Source organism: Rhamphochromis longiceps, linkage group LG3 (genome assembly GCF_057381845.1).
Source record: "Rhamphochromis longiceps isolate RC_006_pf linkage group LG3, R_longiceps_female_GT1.1, whole genome shotgun sequence".
Taxonomy (NCBI): Eukaryota; Metazoa; Chordata; class Actinopteri; order Cichliformes; family Cichlidae; genus Rhamphochromis; species Rhamphochromis longiceps.
The window spans coordinates 8,341,247-8,355,959 of NC_140559.1; the positions used below are offsets into that span (position 1 = coordinate 8,341,247).

At 46.5% G+C, this 14,713-nt stretch overlaps 2 protein-coding genes across 5 annotated transcripts; both read left to right on the forward strand.

Moving 5' to 3' along the window:
- Nucleotides 1-34: 34 nt before the first annotated feature.
- Nucleotides 35-3,789, forward strand: LOC146672713 (uncharacterized). The gene is made up of 2 exons (XM_085389358.1): nt 35-1,122; nt 2,870-3,789. Exons 1-2 carry the CDS (start codon nt 825-827, stop codon nt 3,280-3,282), a joined length of 711 nt encoding a protein of 236 aa, XP_085245484.1. The 5' UTR covers nt 35-824; the 3' UTR covers nt 3,283-3,789.
- Nucleotides 3,790-5,495: 1,706 nt separating this feature from the next.
- On the forward strand, nt 5,496-14,697 carry tspan5a (tetraspanin 5a). Of its 4 annotated transcripts, XM_085389323.1 has the most exons (11): nt 5,497-5,830; nt 6,365-6,415; nt 7,265-7,411; nt 7,488-7,658; nt 7,979-8,104; nt 8,214-8,261; nt 8,786-8,902; nt 8,992-9,053; nt 10,271-10,378; nt 12,316-12,341; nt 12,430-14,697. In XM_085389323.1, exons 1-9 carry the CDS (start codon nt 5,750-5,752, stop codon nt 10,341-10,343), a joined length of 876 nt encoding a protein of 291 aa, XP_085245449.1. In that variant the 5' UTR covers nt 5,497-5,749; the 3' UTR covers nt 10,344-10,378; nt 12,316-12,341; nt 12,430-14,697. The 4 variants fall into 4 exon arrangements, with proteins under 4 accessions (XP_085245466.1, XP_085245471.1, XP_085245449.1 ...); XM_085389340.1 differs by lacking the exon at nt 7,265-7,411 and having other exon boundaries at nt 5,496-5,830; XM_085389331.1 differs by lacking the exon at nt 10,271-10,378.
- Nucleotides 14,698-14,713: the final 16 nt, after the last annotated feature.

Genomic DNA, 14,713 nt, shown 5'->3' on the forward strand with positions numbered 1-14,713 from the left:
ATGGAAAGAAGTGCCTCTGGGTAATACATGACCTGGATAGTAGCTGCTGCTTACCTGCAGGGGGCAGCACCATGTTCCAGTTGTATAATATCATACATGCAAAGCCACACAACTCCAGCAGGAAAAGCAGCTGGTGTTTTGTTTCCAAGGATCACATAGCTGATGGATCCTCCTCTCCAGCACTTCCCAGGGAAGCTGAGGATCTGCTTGAAGTTTGAGCCCAGCTTTCAAGAGGCTGAGCTAATCTAGAGGCACCGTCCCAAACTTGATGCTGTAAAGGGATGTCAAACAAGACACCACGACAGCCAACAACCACCACTTCAGCCACTTAAGCAGTGAGGTGTAAACACTGAAGGGGAACGTGGGTCCATGTAGCAGTCCAGGTGTGCTCCCACAAGCTGGAGGCCTCTTCTGTTACAATGCAGTCCTGCCTTCTTACCATCATCAGGGGAGTAGAGACTGATGTTTGATCTGTAAGGTTATAGAGCTGTGTGAACTAATAAACTCTCTTCTAAAGCAGCCACATATTCATAAAGATGCTTTCATTGCATGTATTTCTGCATAAATGTATCAAGACTGATTAATGGAGAGTATGTGGGGTGAGTCACATGGCCATGGTTTCCAGTGCATCGGCCCAGTGGTTGGTTGTTCAGAGAGTGCAGCACTGTGCTTCATTAAACTCCATTTTCGAGGGGAAGTAGCATTCCTCAGGTTCACTAAGCTCTGACAGCTCCTGGGGTTCCTGCACACACTGTTACGCTGCCGGGTGGACTGTCTGCAGCAGCGCAGCAGAAGTGCTGATATCTGATATAAAGGTGGAAACAATGAAAGTGAGAATGGCTGGACGAACACGTTTGGAGGTTTCGGATGTGGCGCTGGGTTTCCTCCTGCTGTGCTCTGTAACGGGCTTGTTGTTGATGGAGCAGCAGAGAAACGCCGAGGATGAGCAGGAGCTCGACAAAGCTATTCTGGAAATGCTGCATATCAACAAAGTGTCAGCAAGCCACCATGCTAAACCACATCCTTACATGAGGAAGGTTTACCAGAAGCTGGACTCGCTGGAGGTGCAGGATTTGGGGAAATCAGACGGGACGCTGGTGCAGGGGTTTCGGAGTGTCAGCGGTAAGGATTTCAAAGTCTTCCTTTAACACAGTAATCCTTTACATGTTGCTTTGACAATAACGATGTGATCAAAGACCGTGATCTGCAGTAAAGCAAGAAAACAGCAAGTTCCCCGTGTGTGGATGAGGAACTGGAGCATGGTGTCATGTAAGGGCTCATATGTTTCACTGGAGCACTTGCAGAGCGACTGTGGCCACAAACATGGCCGTGCAGGGCTTCAAGGTCCTGCACGGCCATCTGACAGCACATGAACTGTAAGGGTTCTGCTGCCAATCACAGTGTCATGCTTGCAGTGCCTTGTAATTAATATTAATGAAATGCAGTCAGTCCCTTTCACACGTGCAAACCTCAAGTCAACATTAAAATGTTGCCTTCAAAAGCAGCTTAATTAGTTGGATATTGTAGCGTTTAAGAATAATCACAGATCCAATCCTGCAGTTTTAAGGTGGAATCTTTAGTTATCAACAGGTTAAAGCACCATTTGTGCCAAAGCAGCTAAAGTGAGAAACATGCACATTATTTCAGTCTGTTAATCTCACAGAGACAGTTCAGCGAATCAGCTGAAGTAGCATCATTCAGCACAGACACTGGAAAGTCCCACTGCTGCTCCACAGACCTGTAGCACAACAAACTGGTGCTATAGCTGTTTTTTTGAATTCCCCCTTTGTCGTGCAGACTCACCACAGAGCTTCATGTATCCCTGTTTCATGAGTGGAGAGGAGCGTAGTGGCAGCCATGCTGTTCATATCCATGCGTGCTGCTGGAGGCCGCACAAAGCCTGCATAAAATAACTTTTTCCAGCAAACTGTTCTGTACCATCCTCCCCCTCCTCTTCATCCTCCTCACTCCACTAATAACAACAGTACAGCCCACTGCTCAGTATAGTTATGTGAACTCATCATCATCAGCGTGGCTACAGGACAGCTTTGTAGCTTTGGTCACTTTAAGTGTAGGCGTGAACATTAGCTTATAGCTGTGCTCCAGCTGAACACAGCTGCACATAGACAGGTAACATCTGGATCTGGAGCTGAAGTCCAACTGGGCCAGAACAGGAACAGAAATGTTTTAACAAACTACAATAATAAAGCGCATCAGCTCCTTGGCTGGTAACGAGCAGACGAGCGGATCTTTTATCATCTGCAGTGATTTTCGATGTCGATGTTTTTGATGCTATTTAGAGGACAAATAAAACTAAGCTGACACTTTGTAGTTCACAGCAACATCCCTGCATTATCAGAACAGCTTGAACTTTGCTATATGTGTTTTAAATTTGCATCACTGACGTGTGACATGAAGTAACCGCTGCATCTTCTTTCTGCTGCAGCAACAAACGTCTTATTGTTCACGAGAAACCCTGACGTTGCATGTTTGGCCTTGAGTTTGGACTTCCTGTATGGTCCCTCTCGTCACTGTCATGTGCTCCCTCTGATAGTGTTTCCTTTAGTTTCTCTGCTTTCAAATGTCTTCACATGCAGACAGAACGATCTTCAGATGTTTCCACTGAAATCTGCTCATCGCTGCTGCTGTAAAGTTTCTCACCACCAAGAGAAAAAAGACGACATGCAGTGCTGACTCGCCTGATCCACTGCTGATTTTTTTATTTTGTTTTTAATTCTTCAAATGAATGAACCTTTGGTGCATATTTACAATCATCTTTGAAGAATACATTGGACTTCATTGATTCTGAGCCTTTACACGGGCGGAGCTGTGTGAGTCCTTCTAACACTCTGTATTTGATGCTTTGCAGGCCCGCAGGGATGGATCTGGTTCAACATCACCAGCTTGAGCCCCTTCATGATGGGTGCAGAGCTGGTCCTGTTCAGGAAAGCCCTCCACCCTCAGCCGCTCAGCGTGTCTGTCACTCTGCACAGTGTCATTGCTTCACGAGGACGCCTGGACGAACGTCCCGTCCTGGAGGAGAGACAGCTAGCCCTGGACCAGCGGCCGCCGTCTGGCTACGACGTCTTCGATGTGTCTGCTGTGCTGACTGCGAAGCCCGTGGAGGCTCTGGGCTTCCAGCTGCGCTACACGGACGAGAGCGGGAGTCTGGTGCTCCATGAAGCCCTGACACAGAGTCTGTACTGTCTCCACAGAGGCTCTCTGAGCGAACCCTTACTGGTGCTCTACCAGGCACACCCTCGCTCGCTAACATCAGTCTAATGTAGGTGGAGCCGCCCACCTATGGCTTTAAAGCTACTTTACACGTCACAGACAGTCACATAGGAGCACGGCAGCACTGAGGCGGGAGCTCTGGAACATTTTGAGGTTAAATTGTGCTCAAAGATTTTTAGGTAACATTTGCATTTTGTTTTTGTAAGACTGCTTAATATTAATAATGCACATGTAATTATTCCCCGGGGAACAGCTCGTGTGCTGAGTCAGTATTAGGGAGCTGACACTGTCGCCTGCATCAGAGGATGATGTAAACATCAGCAGCGTCTGCAGGCGGCTCTGTTCTGTGTCAGCGGAGCTGCTACGTCAGCAGGTGGAGCTCTGTGGTGTAAAGCTGTTACTGTCTTCTTCATGTCAGCTGTCTTTACACTCGCACAGATCCTCTGCCGCTCACGCCTCACATGAAACGACTGTTCCTAAATGTTCTTCTGCCTATTACATCACTTCTATCCACTGTTGCTTTGACCTTTAACCTCTCTTGAAAACTGAACTGAAATAAACCCTCAGCATAAAGAACGGACTGTGGCTGTGCTTGGTTTCTGCTGACTGTGGTTACCGTGATGGAAAACTAGTCAACATGTTAAAGGAACTAGTCAAAGGGAAAATGAGTTGGTGAGGAAACAATATGTGCACACATCCTTCCTGGATATACACAAAAGGAAATGAAACATTTTAAGGCTGACGACAGATCCTTGGAGAGATTTGAAACTCACTTTAACGGAACAGAAACAACACATAGGGAACAGAGAGAGATGTGCCAGCATTGTCCCGGCTCGTAGGAGGAGCTGTGTGGCTCCTCTGATGTGAGGAAGCTTCATTAATGGAGGTGGTAAATACACAGCGACAAACAGAACTCCCTTCATTGCTTCCTGTTAAATCCAGAATTCAAAATCCTGCTCCTCACATACAAGGTCTTAAATAATCAGGCCCCATCTTATCTTAATGACCTTGTAGTACCATATCACCCTATTAGAGCACTTCGCTCTCGCTCTGCAGGCCTACTTGTTGTTCCTAGAGTATTTAAAAGTAGAATGGGAGGCAGAGCCTTCAGTTTTCAGGCCCCTCTTCTGTGGAACCAGCTTCCAGTTTGGATTCGGGAGACAGACACTATCTCTACTTTTAAGATTAGGCTTCAAACTTTCCTTTTTGCTAAAGCATATAGTTAGGGCTGGACCAGGTGACCCTGAATCCTCCCTTAGTTATGCTGCAATAGATGTAGGCTGCCGGGGGATTCCCATGATGCATTGAGTTTTTCCTTTCCAGTCACCTTTCTCACTCACTATGTGTTAACAGACCTCTCTGCATTGAATCATATCTGTTATTAATCTCTGTCTCTCTTCCACAGCATGTCTTTGCAACCAACCAATCACAGCAGATGGCCCCGCCCCTCCCTGAGCCTGGTTCTGCTGGAGGTTTCTTCCTGTTTAAAGGAAGTTTTTCCTTCCCGCTGTCGCCAAAATGCTTGTTCATAGGGGGTCATATGATTGTTGGGTTTTTCTCTGTATGTATTATTGTAGGGTCTACTGTGCAATATGAAGCACCTTGAGATGACTGATGTTGTGATTTGGTGCTATATAAATAAAGTTGAATTGAACTGAATGTATCAATATGTGCTGGCATAAAGAACACGTGTATCAATGCCAGCATCGGATGATCCAATAACTTCACATGAATCTGAAAATCAACCAGAAACATGTTTTTATTTATTCACCAGCTGTTTTAACTGGACCACGCGGAACAGAGCGAGGCCCCGTGTTTCCTCCACAGACTCAGTGACTGTAGCAAAACATTCATTTAACTATGATTATAGTTTTGCTGCAGCGTATGAGCCGCTGTGGGCTCCTGGAGAGAAAGAAAGAAGCTGCAGCATTGAGATTTCTACTGTGTATGAATGTGTGTGTCGTTTCTCTCCAAACATGAATGTCATAAACTTTGGTCTTGATCTGGTTCCGTGGGTCTGACACGACTGTGGGTGAAACGCTTCCTGTCCGCGCGCTTTAAGGCTTCTCCGTGTAATCCCGGGACAGTTTGCGCGTCTTCATTAAACACATTCAGGAGAATTTTCCAAACTAGTGTTTGATCTGGAACGATCGCTGCAATAACGACACGGAAGTACATCAGTGTTCCTTGGATCCTATTGGTAGACTGTCCTGCCTTTGTGTCGTTCTAACCAATCACCTCCGACTCTCCGTCGCACTGGCCCCGCCTCCTGCCGCCTTCGCTTGTCGGGAGCGGCGGAGATGCGCTGCACTTGTCCGGCGTAGATCAGGGCCGCTGTTTGTTTGCTATCCGTGTTTCCTCCGTGTTAGCGGGTCACATCCGTCCGTGTGCCAGGGCCTCTGTGCGGACCGGAAGCCCACGGTGACATGCGTCCACGGAGCGCTGAACCTGTTCCCTCCCGCACGGCACGAACCCCGTGAAGCAGCAGCAGGCCGTGTCTCCTCCACCCACGATCATGTCGGGGAATCATTACAAAGGCCACGAAGTCAGCTGCTGCATCAAATACTTCATCTTTGGATTCAACATCCTGTTCTGGGTGAGCAGCTGTGCGTGGGTGACGTGTGTTATTATCAGTAACGGGGGAGGCATCGATCCCGTTACTGACACTTCAGACCACCACCCGTTGCCTACCGGTGGTGGTCAGAGGGCCCGGTGGCGCCAGTGTCCGGCAGCCTCGCCTCTGTCAGTGCGCCCCAGGGTGGCTGTGGCTACAATGTAGCTGCCATCACCAGTGTGTGAATGTGTGTGTGAATGGGTGGATGACTGGATATGTAAAGCGCTTTGGGGTCTTTAGGGACTAGTAAGGCGCTATATAAATACAGGCCATTTACCATTTACTCAGAGTAACGTGAGCGTTCCTGCTGCAGCTTAGTCCACAGCACAGCTAATCGGCTTTAATGACAGCTGAGGGCCTCCGTGTGATGGACACGCACACACACTGCTTATTGTTGCTGAGTGACACACGAGAAACGTCACGGGGGAAACCTTTAAATAACACTGAGTCAGTGACGTCATGTGATTGTGTTCGCGTGCATCTTCACCTTAATGAGATGTGGTCCGTGTCTTGCAGCTGCTGGGCATGGCCTTAGTGGGAATCGGACTGTGGGCGTGGAGTGAGAAGGTAAGAACACGTGAGAACAACGTCATTACACTGACTGAGACGTCAGCGTGTTCCAGTGTGACGGACGCGTGTGCGTGACTCCGTGAGCTGCTCACGAGCGTGGAAGCAGCACAGAAACCCACGCTCCTGTCCTGCAGCGTGGACAGCCAAGCATTTCAAAGCAAAGTCAGGTGACCTCCAATCCAAAACCTGATTCATTTAATGAGCCGTCAGTCATTTTCCACACGTGTGTTCGTGTTGTTTAGTGTACTTGACTTTCATGTGAACTTTACTAAAGTCAGAAATGTGACACAGCTGAGGGCTCCGTGTTTCCCAGGGTCATGTGACAGCACTTCTGTTTGAACGTGGGAAGTGTTCACAGAACTGATAAACGAAGCACTGAAATAAGCAACTTTGGAAAGATGATGTCAAATGTTGGTTTTTGCTTCAAACACTTGTAACTGAAGCCAGATGACACACACCAATGAGTTAAACTGCAGGAATGTCTTAAAGACATAAAGACCTGGACGGCCGCTAACTTTCTGCTTCTTAATTCAGATCAAACTGAGGTTATTGTACTCGGCCCTGAAAAGCCTAGAAATATGGTATCGAACCAGATTCTTACTCTGGATGGCATTACCTTGGCCTCCAGTAACGCTGTGAGGAACCTTGGAGTCATTTTTGACCAGGACATGTCCTTCAACGCACATATTAAACAAATATGTAAGACTGCTTTCTTCCATTTGTGCAACATCTCTAAAGTTAGAAATATCCTGTCTCAGAGTGACGCTGAAAAACTACTTCATGCATTTATTTGTGGCCCTGTTGACCAAACCGGCTCAGACTGAGTGCTGCGTCTGTCCTCTGCAGGGGGTCCTGTCCAACCTCTCATCTATCACAGACCTGGGGGGTCTGGACCCAGTCTGGCTCTTCATGGTGGTTGGGGGGGTTATGTTCATCCTGGGCTTTGCCGGATGCATCGGAGCGCTGCGGGAAAACACGTTTCTACTGAAGTTTGTATGTTCCAAATCGTTGTCACGCATCAACAAGCAGCAGGCTTCAGTGTGCTGAGCGTCTGCTTCTTCTGTCGTAGTTCTCGGTGTTCCTTGGAATCATCTTCTTCCTGGAGTTAACGACGGGAGTTCTGGCGTTTGTCTTCAAGGACTGGATTAAAGACCAGCTCAACCTGTTCATCAACAACAACATCCGGGCGTATCGGGACGACATCGACCTGCAGAACCTCATCGATTTCACTCAGGAATATGTAAGTACTGACGCGTGACAATGTTATTACACCATCATCATACATGATCATACTGGTATTGGTGTCGTTGTAACAGCGTCCGCGTCACGCCTGCATGCTAATACACGTGCCGTGTCCATGAAGCTGTAAAGCTGCGGTGCAGTCTATGTGCTGGACGGGTTCATTGTAGTGAAAGTTTGTATTTGACATGAACTGGATCATTTAAGGAGTAGTGTCCATTTTTAACGCGCGTCTTTCTACGTGTCCGTCCTCGGACCACCTTAAAGCGTGTGCTGATCGTGTGCAGTCCTATTAACAGGAGTGTTTGTGCCTGGCTGCAGTGGGAGTGCTGTGGTGCTTTCGGAGCAGACGACTGGAACCTGAACATCTATTTTAACTGCACTGATGGAAACCCCAGTCGGGAAAAGTGCGGCGTTCCCTTCTCCTGCTGCACCAAGGACCCAGCGGTACGACTTTCCCACACATCGTTGTTGATGTTGGCGTTTGTTTGTCACCGGTGTGGTCAGCTGACTCCACCTGCTCACGGCTAAACCCAGGATTGTTTCTTGCTTTCAGGAGGACGTGATCAACACTCAGTGTGGCTACGACATTCGAGCCAAACCAGTAAGTAACTGGTAAACCAGTGAGTAACTGGTAAACCAGTGCGGGGGCGCAGAGTTGGGTCATCGTAATGATTTATTGGCCTCACAACAACATATAGAAGGTATAATACTAAGATTTAAAACATGTCATATATGACCTCTGACCTCTTGTTCGAGGGCAGCAGATTGGATCATAATAAAACTAAATGTGTTTCAGACTTCCTGTCAGTGTGTGTGTACACGTGAAGGCTGTGATACATGCATGTAGCATGTGGTTAACCAGCATCACATGCTCATCCATCAGCTCCATAACGCTGTTAAAGGCCCGTCTGTCACAGGTCAGGTCACGGCAGTCGTGACAAAAACACCACGTTTGTTAAACTTTTAGTAATCGAGGATACAAATGATGATCTCCGAGTATCAGAAGTCTGAACGTTGCAAAGAAAGAAGGAAACAGACTCGTTGTTACAGGTCATTTCTGTTCCTGTCACGACCAAAGCCCCGGGACATGAATATCTGAAATGACACATGTTTGTGTGCACGCAGGACTCCGAGCAGAAGGACTACATCAACGTTAAAGGCTGCGTGCCCCAGTTTGAGAAGTGGCTGCAGGACAACCTCACGCTGGTGGCGGGGATCTTCATCGGCGTTGCGCTGCTGCAGGTCGGTGCCGCGCACCTTCGGGTGTCGAGCGAACGCATCGTGCTCTCGGGTCCTTCGGGTGTCCAACTCTTCTTGTGTTTCATCCACAGATCTTTGGAATTTGTTTGGCTCAAAACTTAGTGAGCGACATCGAGGCCGTGCGGGCGAGCTGGTGAGAAAACGCTGCACACACACGTTTCACTGATTGGCAGCTCGAGCCACACTGACACGGGCTCTGTTATTAACTGATAGCCATACTTGATGTGAGAACAGACAGCTCTGCTCCCAGCAGCTGGTCCTTACAGCAGTCAGAGCGCCCTCTGCTGGATCCACTGTGCAACATCTGTACCAGTAAATGAAACGATTTGCAGACAGCTGCTGTGGCCAGTACGTGTCCACACATCCGTCAGTACTGGGAGACAGTTTTCCCCAGTTTTGGGACAAACTGTGTAAAATGTGAATAATAACAGAACACAACAATCTGCAAAGTCATAAATGTGACAGCAGAACAGCTTTATAAAGAACAAAGGTTCGTTTCATTTGATGGCAGCAGCACGTCTGAAAGAATTATAGTTCGTTATATCCAATCACTGTTATTGGGATCGTACTGGTTGCCATGACTGGTTTGTTAAATGCACTGATGGAGAGCGTCTCTTTTTGCTGTGTAAAGTACTCTCAGGTCTTAACATTTCATTGAACAATAACCAACCATAATGACATTTGTCTGTAAACATCGTGTGACCGTACAGATGTTTGATGGCTCTGTGTTTTCCAGCCTCAGTAGAAATGCAAACGTACCTCTGGGAGGTGTTAAACACTCGCACAGCTAGGCGACCTCATGGAGGGTTCACGCTGCGCTTTGATTGGTGTTGCTGTTTGAAAGAGTGGAGGTCAGAGGTCAGACTCACTGAGCAGGGTACTGAAGTGGACTGCTGTTCTCAGGACTTTGTGAATCTTCAGTGAGTCAGATAAATGTGGCTGCACTTCCAAACAGGACTTCGACACACTGGGTGCAAAACGCCCTTTTTCACAGTCGGTTCACTTTGCAGCAAATGATCATCAAAAACATTCGTAAATCGTTTAAATGTTCTGCAGTAAGAGCTGTCGTATTAGTGAGTGTAACAGTCAGCAAACATCAGCACAGCTTACGGCTGCAGTGTGAACTAAAGAGCAACATTTCTTCATTGCAATGCTCCATAATAAACCTGCATCCACACAAACACTCCTGTCTGCTGGGACTCGTGTTTGTTTTCATAGCTGTTGTAACGTCACAGTTTTATCCTGCAGCTCTGACGCATGAATCAAGCGTAACATTCAGTTTGCTGTTTAGGGACAAGGCTTATTGAGCTCCATCATCACACTCATTCTTCCTCCTCCATGCTTCATCAGGGTGCCCCCCCCTCTCTACATGCGCCGACTCCCACCGTACTCCAGCAAGAAAGCGTCGGCTTACTACTCGTGAGACACTCGCACACACCGCATGTGTGTTTGTCACCGGTGGGTGTGATGGATCCATGTGGAGACTTCTCTTGAGCTTTGCTGTGTGATCTGTGTGCTGTTTAAGGTGCAGCTGTGGGGTAGTCATGTGACCCTAACAGTGTTGTGTGGAAGCAAGAATGTGCCACAAACTCATCATTTTTCATTATTATTATTATTTAAAAATAAATGTGAATATATAACAAATACATTTTATTTAAAAAATTCTAAAAAATAAAAATAAATTAAATTAATAATTCTTTAATTACAATTAATGAATTCAGTTTCGTATTAACACCTAACTACTACTAATTACTACAAGCTGGCAGTAGAAGAACCCCCACCAGCGGCTAGCATATTAAAGCTTTGTTAGCACTTGAACACGTACGTCTGTCCCACCATCCACACGCTGTATTTCAAACCAAAGCCTGGCTCTTTGCTCTCCATGCAGCATGTCCTGTTGTTTTAGTGTAGCGGTGTTAGCTAGCTGTAGTTAGCAACACGTTAGCGACTGTCGCAGCAGACCATCTGTCCTGGTTTTAAAGTGCCACAGTTAGAAATGAAATGCTGATATGATTTTGATCACACACATAACGACGCCATGATGAACAGAAACACAGGAATCCACGTGCCCAAGAAGCTGAAAAAACAATGCAGGAACTAGCTAACAGCTAGCATGTTTGGCTACAGTGGCACAGTCACAGCTCACTTTCTCCAAACGTGGCTCCTGTTGTGCTAAACTGCACAGAAGCCCTGTAGCTGCATCTGAATGCTACCAAAGCATGCTAATATTAGGCTTGCCTTCACTGTGGTCAGTGTTGTACCCACAACATTCAGCAAACCTGAGGTCAAAGGTCAAACTACACTAATGTATTTACTACTTACTGTGCTGGTAGCACAGCAGCTGACGTTTAATCAGAGTATAGCATCACGTCAGTACTGCTTGCTGTCTGCTAGCATAGTCTGCAGTAGCAGACAGGTAGAGGACTGTACGTCCATAAACCATCAGCAGGACCAGTATTTGCTTCTTTATGCAACGAGGAACAGGATGACCTCTAACTGGCCACTGTGTAATGGCTCTGACCAAACAACAGACTTCATGAGGGCGGCCTCCAGTGGACTCTGATTGGCCTTTGCCATAGAATACCAGAACTGGCAGGTCCACCAGTGGGGCCCTGTGCTTTTCATAGATTCACCCTGAGCAATGTGAAAGACACGAAAAGGGTCTGGAGAGGCCGTGGAAATGTTATGCTGCCTGTGACGTCCTTACTATGATGGAAAAGAGTTCAAACCCACAGAAACAGAAGAAAAAAGATGAAATAACGATCAACAATAGTCCAGGAAAATTAATAAAAACGTTTGTTTGCAGCAGAAACAGCTGTTTGACCTGCAGGAACAAAGCAGGCTGTCAGGGTTAGGGTCCAGCACAATGCAGGGCCTTCAACATAAGCACTAAGATGTTCAGACCAATGCTGAAATGAACCGTAAGCCCATGTAATGTCTAAGTGCAGGCGTTTTATTGTTGTGCTGTGAGCAGTCGATGTAAACGCATCATTTCAGGTAAAACAGATCAGAGGTTACATCAGGTACAGGTGCAACTCAAACATGTGGAGCAAACATGCTGTTCATGTTTGACTGGACCCTGTTTGTCAGCGTCCAGTTAAACTCATAAGGATCAGTTGTCTGTTACTGAACAACATCGTCATTCAGGAGTCTAACAGTACTGAGTGAAGTGATGCTACTGTACATCAGAGATGCAGTCATGGTCAGCGGTCAGAGTTGGGGCACTTTGCTTTCGAAGCCGTAACCTGTGATTGTTGCAAAGTCTTCCCTGACCCTGCAGAAGATCCTTGGTGGTGTCACCCTAAGCCTCAGCCTTCTGTCACCGCAGCAGGCTTGTTAGTGACGCACCGAGTCGTACAGTTACTAAACGCCTCTTTCTGTCTTTTCCTTTCCAGCTTCTTTACCTAATGCAGCGTTTAAGGTAAACACTTAAACTCAACCAAACTTACACGGTGATATAAAAGCAGATGTGACCTGTAATATGTTTTGTCCTTCTTCCCCATGATCAGCTCCAGCACGTCGGGGAGATCAGACCCGATCACGGCACCATCCCTTACTGAACCAGCACCTTTGTTCCAAGGCACTAATATGTGAAATGACTTGTATATAAACACTGTGAGTAACTACTGTACAAAGAAGGAGAGCACTGTTAGCATTCGCAGCGCTCCAGGTTTGATAGCTACATCTAGAGTAGAAGTTTTGATAATGTTTTTGATATTAGATATTTTTCACTGTAGTCATTACAGGCCATTGTTAGGACTGCGGCTCGTGCTCCTCACACTCAACCACTCGCTTCCTGTACCTTTGCATTAGTTGCGCTTGACTGCAGCACCGTAGGGAGGAATCTGTTTGTAAGTGGATATCTTTGCATGCTGCACTGACAGCAGCTAAACATGCTGTAAATACACAGTACGAATGAAAGAAGGGATCACTTCAATGACTTCCTTCTCTACTGAAGAAGGGAAGTGTTTGAGGATGTTGCTGCCACGTTCATCACCACCTTGTAGCTCTGCAAGCACTGGAGTGGATCGCTAAACTCCTCCCACTGCCCTACCCCTCGCTCCGGTGTGACACCTCAGTATTCTTTAATCGGCTCGTTTCAGATTGAAATCAGTTTTAGTGAAGACGTCCACCTTAGAGCTCGTTGAGACTGACCTGGAACTTGAAAAACAGAAACCGTTCTTCTGTTTAAAGAGGATTTATTATTTGTTCTTATCTTCTTGGATCATTTTAAAGGCAGCAGCTGTAGCTTCTCTCAGTGCTGCTTGGCTCAAAGGGAACCAGTTCCCATGGACTCGTGAGAAAATACCCAACTTCACAGTATTTCTAGAACAGCGGTCCCCAGCCTTTTTTGCACCACGGACCGGTTTATGTCCGACAATATTTTCACGGACCGGCCTTTAAGGTGTCGCGGATAAATACAACAAAATAAAACCAGTACTGGTACCAAAAAAGATCAGATTTATTCATAACACACGGGAAAAGACCCAGGGAAACTGAGTTAGCGAAGAAACTGATTAAAATAATAGCACTGGCTGACAGTCGGGCTGGCCTCCACCCTCTCGTCTATAAAGCTGTGGCTCCTAACATGGCTGCAGCCCAAACCTCCACTTTTCAGCTTTAGATTTCAAAACTGTGACACCACTTTGTTCTTGTCTGTTTGATATCATCTGTGGAAACTACAGACAAATTATTTAGAAAATGTTAGTACATTTCAGTTTGCATCACAAACACAGAGTTCAGCTGATCTGAGGCTCCAGCTGGGCTCAAAGACAAAGCTACACGTGACTCCGCCCAAAACAAATCCTGATACTGTTGCTCAGTAAAGTCACAGCTTTGGATACAAAGACAAGAAAATGATTCTAAAAACGACCTGTTCAGTTACAGTAACTAATGATGAAGGACAGAGACGTTTGAAGAAAGTAGTTTGTGTTGTTGGACAGTTACTCGCTCCGTCACATGTGAATAAACGAGTCATTATTACACTTGTGCTGTTTTCAGGTGTCACTCTGATTATACTCGTTGGTTTGTTGTGTCCTTACATAACGTCACGCGCCGTCTCGTTCCACATCTTTACTTAAACACTGAGTGAAGTTTGGTGAAAATGATCATCCTCAATGCTTCATACCCAGCGTTTTTCACTTGAATCAGGGGTGTCCAACTCCAGGCCTCGAGGACCGGTGTCCTGCAGGTGTTAGATCTCACCCTGGGTCGACACACCTGAATCACATGATTAGATCACCAGGCCTCTGGAGAACTTCAGGACATGTTGAGGAGGTCATTTAGCCATTTAAATCAGCTGTGTTGGATCAATATAACATCTAAAACCTGCAGGACACTGGCCCTCGAGGCCTGGAGTTCGACACCTGTCACTTGAATGAAAACAGACGTCGTTCACCAAACGAGCTCATGTGCTCCGTGTTTCCTTTGGTGATTTAAAGTGATTTGATTGGCTCACAGCATGTACTTGTATTAATGTGCTAACTACCTTGTTTTCCTTGTCACGGCGGTTATCAAGTGTTCCCCGGAGCTCCACAGAGTTCTTTTCTACTCACAAAGGGATCAGTAATGTTTTTGATAATAACTATTTTACAGTGAACTTGGTTTTCTAACTCTACACCTGTCAGTACTACTGAATCTGCAGCGACACGTTTGGAGGTGGTGACGATGCCTCAGCGATCTCAGAACACGCCATAGACACTGGACTGTAACCGCCTCCTTTCATGTCTTTGTCTCAAACTGCTTTTAATATTAATAAAGGTGATGACATTACTGATCATTGTGCGTCTGAGT

Excerpts from the sequence above, each read along its gene's own strand:
- LOC146672713 (XM_085389358.1), top strand. The coding sequence starts at position 825 with ATGAAAGTGAGAATGGCTGGACGAACACGTTTGGAGGTTTCGGATGTG. Across the intron at positions 1,123-2,869 it reads GGGGTTTCGGAGTGTCAGCG|GCCCGCAGGGATGGATCTGG; the intron begins GTAAGGATTTCA and ends GATGCTTTGCAG.
- tspan5a (XM_085389323.1), top strand. The coding sequence starts at position 5,750 with ATGTCGGGGAATCATTACAAAGGCCACGAAGTCAGCTGCTGCATCAAA. Across the intron at positions 7,659-7,978 it reads TCGATTTCACTCAGGAATAT|TGGGAGTGCTGTGGTGCTTT; the intron begins GTAAGTACTGAC and ends GCCTGGCTGCAG. Across the intron at positions 8,262-8,785 it reads ACGACATTCGAGCCAAACCA|GACTCCGAGCAGAAGGACTA; the intron begins GTAAGTAACTGG and ends GTGTGCACGCAG.